Source organism: Myotis brandtii, unplaced genomic scaffold (assembly GCF_000412655.1).
Source record: "Myotis brandtii unplaced genomic scaffold, ASM41265v1 scaffold601, whole genome shotgun sequence".
In the NCBI taxonomy this organism is placed as follows: domain Eukaryota; kingdom Metazoa; phylum Chordata; class Mammalia; order Chiroptera; family Vespertilionidae; genus Myotis; species Myotis brandtii.
In genome coordinates, this window is record NW_005370276.1 from 1,039,065 (window position 1) to 1,041,858 (window position 2,794).

General features: G+C 59.7%; 1 protein-coding gene across 1 annotated transcript in view; it reads left to right on the forward strand.

The window, feature by feature from the left end:
• Positions 1-2,794, forward strand: part of TRPM4 (transient receptor potential cation channel, subfamily M, member 4) — a 43,919-nt gene that overhangs the window by 3,750 nt on the left and 37,375 nt on the right. The window contains exon 2 of the mRNA XM_014550430.1: positions 38-149. Within this exon, the coding sequence (XP_014405916.1) occupies positions 38-149 (112 nt within the window). The remainder of the gene's footprint in view (positions 1-37; positions 150-2,794) is intronic.

Genomic DNA, 2,794 nt, shown 5'->3' on the forward strand with positions numbered 1-2,794 from the left:
GGCCGGACACGGGGTGCGGGGGCTGCGTGTCCCCGAGACGTGAGCTGGAGCCCCCACCCCCCTCCCTGTCCCTGTCCCCAGGGGTGGATCCCCAAGATCTTCAAGAAGAAGACGTGCACGGCGTTCATCGTGGACCCCACAGACCCAGGGTGAGGAGCTCGCCCTGGGGACCCGCCCGCTGGCCCCGCCCCGGCCCCCCCTCTTCCCCGACGCCTGACCCCGGGGACACTTCCAAGGGCGTTCCCGGCGGCGTGTCCCTCGGGGAGGGTGCGGGTCGCTGCAGACAGGTCCAGGTTCTCACGCTCCTGCCCAGGGTCAGTGTCAAGGCGCCGGGACTCGGTTCTGTCTCTTTCCGTCCCCTCGTCTGTCTCCTGTGTCACTTTCTGTTTTTCTTTTGTGCCTGTCTCTGTTCCTTCCATCCATCCATCCATCTGTCCAAGAAAGCTTCCCTCAGGGCTCCCCAGACGGCCTACTTTTCAGGAGCACAGGCCCTGCCAGGGCTCAAATTTCACCTGGGGACGCGCGCTGTGTGGCTTTGGGCAAATTGCTGCCCCTCTCTGGGCCTTACCTGGCCTCTGTGCTTAAAAGCAGACCCTACCCCCTAGGGCCGTGGTCGGCAAACCGAGGCTCGCCAGCCACATGCGGCTCTTTGGCCCCTTGAGTGTGGCTCTTCCTAAGCCTTAGGAGGACCCTAATGAAGTTAATAACAATGTACCTACCTGTATAGTTTAAGTTTAAAAAATTTGGCTCTCAAGAGAAATTTCAATCGTTTTCCTTCCTGTTGATATTTGGCTCTGTGGACCGATGAGTTTGCCGACCACTGCGCCTAGGGTTATGGTGAGAAACGTTTGAGTTATTTCTGGAACCGTGCCCGGCCCGTGGTAAGCCCTGAGAAATCCTGCAACTCCCAGGGGCAGGGAGCAGGTACTGCCCGGGCAGGCCCGGCGCTTACACCCGGGGGACCCAGACGGGTTGCCACCCCTGAGCCGCTCCTGGCCTCCAGCGACCATCTCTCAGGTGGGTCTGGGCTGTCTCATTACTGTCAAGACAGTCTCGGGGCGTGGGGCATGGCAGTCTGCCTCGTGGAGTGTGTTTTGTTGTCCGCCTGTTATGTCGATGCCGTCTGGCTTGCAACCATGGCTCAACAGGCAGCTGTGCATTTAGGGGGTGAGTGTTCTAACACTTCCTGGTGGACACTAGGGTGTGGTCAAGAAAGTTTAGGGGCCCTAGCCGGCTTGGCTCAGTGGATAGAGTGTCAGCCTGCGGACTGAAGGGTCCCAGGTTCGATTCTGGCCAAGGGCACATGCCTGGGTTGCGGGCTCGATCCCCAGTAGGGGGTGTGCAGGAGGCAGCCGATCAATGGTTCTCTCTCATCATTGGTGTTTCTATCTCTCTCTCCCTCTCCCTTCCTCTCTGAAATCAATAAAGAAATGTATTTAAAAATAAATAAATAAATCTCACAACCCTGTGAAGAAAGTACTATTTAAAAAAAAAAAGTTTAGGAACCTCTGGTCTAGCGGGCGGAGGGTAGCGGTAAGGCCAGGCAGGAGATCCAGATGTGAAGGGCGTGCCACCGGGTCCCGCGGGAGCTGGGGAGGAGACGGGGCGTCACTCATGTCCTCGGGAGGAGGGGCCAGTGCGGTGACATCTGAAGGATGAGCTGGAGTTCCACGGGTGAAGGCGGGCTGGAGAGAGGAAGGCGGGAAGTGATTCCGGGAGTGGGAACAGCATGTGCAAATTGACCACGTGATGAGGCTTGAAAATGGAGCGGAGTTCAGGCTGCACTGTCAGGAGAGTGGAGGCCAAGGAGGTTGGCGGGGCCAGACCTCACGGGGCCTCCAGTGCCACTCGGGGGGCAGGGACCCTGTCCTAGGTTGCTGGGGACCCACGGGAGGGGCAGGGGCAGCTCTGGGTGCGGGAAGACCCTGAGGGGGCCGTGTCGGGAAGCCAGGGCAGAGGTTGGTCAAGGGTCCAGGTGGGCGGGGAAGAGGTCTGAGCCAGGCCAGGTCTGTGGGGACACAGGAGGGGACACAGAGAGGAGGGGACGCGCACGCGGGTAGGAGCTCGGGGACTGATGGATTTGGGGAGTGAGGAGAGTGGCTCCTGGACATTGGGCTTGGGGACTGAGAGACAGTGGGGTTGTCCCCACAGTGAGGGACCCAGGAGGATGAGCAGGTTTGGGGAGCGTTTCGGGGCTCGGTGAGAGATCTAGTGAGCTGGGGCCCAGGGGCACTCCGGGCCTTGCAGACCTGGGTCGGGGACTCAGGGGAAGGTCTGGGGCTTCCGTCCAGGGTTTGAGAAGTCCTAGCTGTGGGTGGTAATGGAAACTGGAAGTGGGGGGGGTGGTTATGGGAGAAAGTGTGAAGTCAGGGAGGTTGCCAACTGGCAATTCTGTGACCTGTTTTCCCCCCCATGGAAGAGCATTTGCAAACACCTGTCTCCAAATGCCGCCTCAGGTCCCGGGCCTGGGACAGCCTCTTCCTTTCCACCTGATGCTTCCTTCCCTGAAGCCACTTGCCTGGCCCCTGGGCTTCAAGTTTGAGACTGGTGTGGGGAAGCCGCATGGTCCCGGATCTGGGGACCACCTGACGCTCAAGGGGGGAGCAAGCCACAGATGAGGGAGGACGAGCCACTAGGGGGGCAGTTGTGAGCCTTTCAGCTGTGGCCAGCGCCTCTTTGCCACTTCTGGATAGTCAGATAAGACCTGAATAGAGGCCATTGTATTGGGGACAGGCGGTAATTGCCGATCCTGTCGGGAATTTCAGTTCCGGTGGCCACGCTGAGAGGGAGGGTG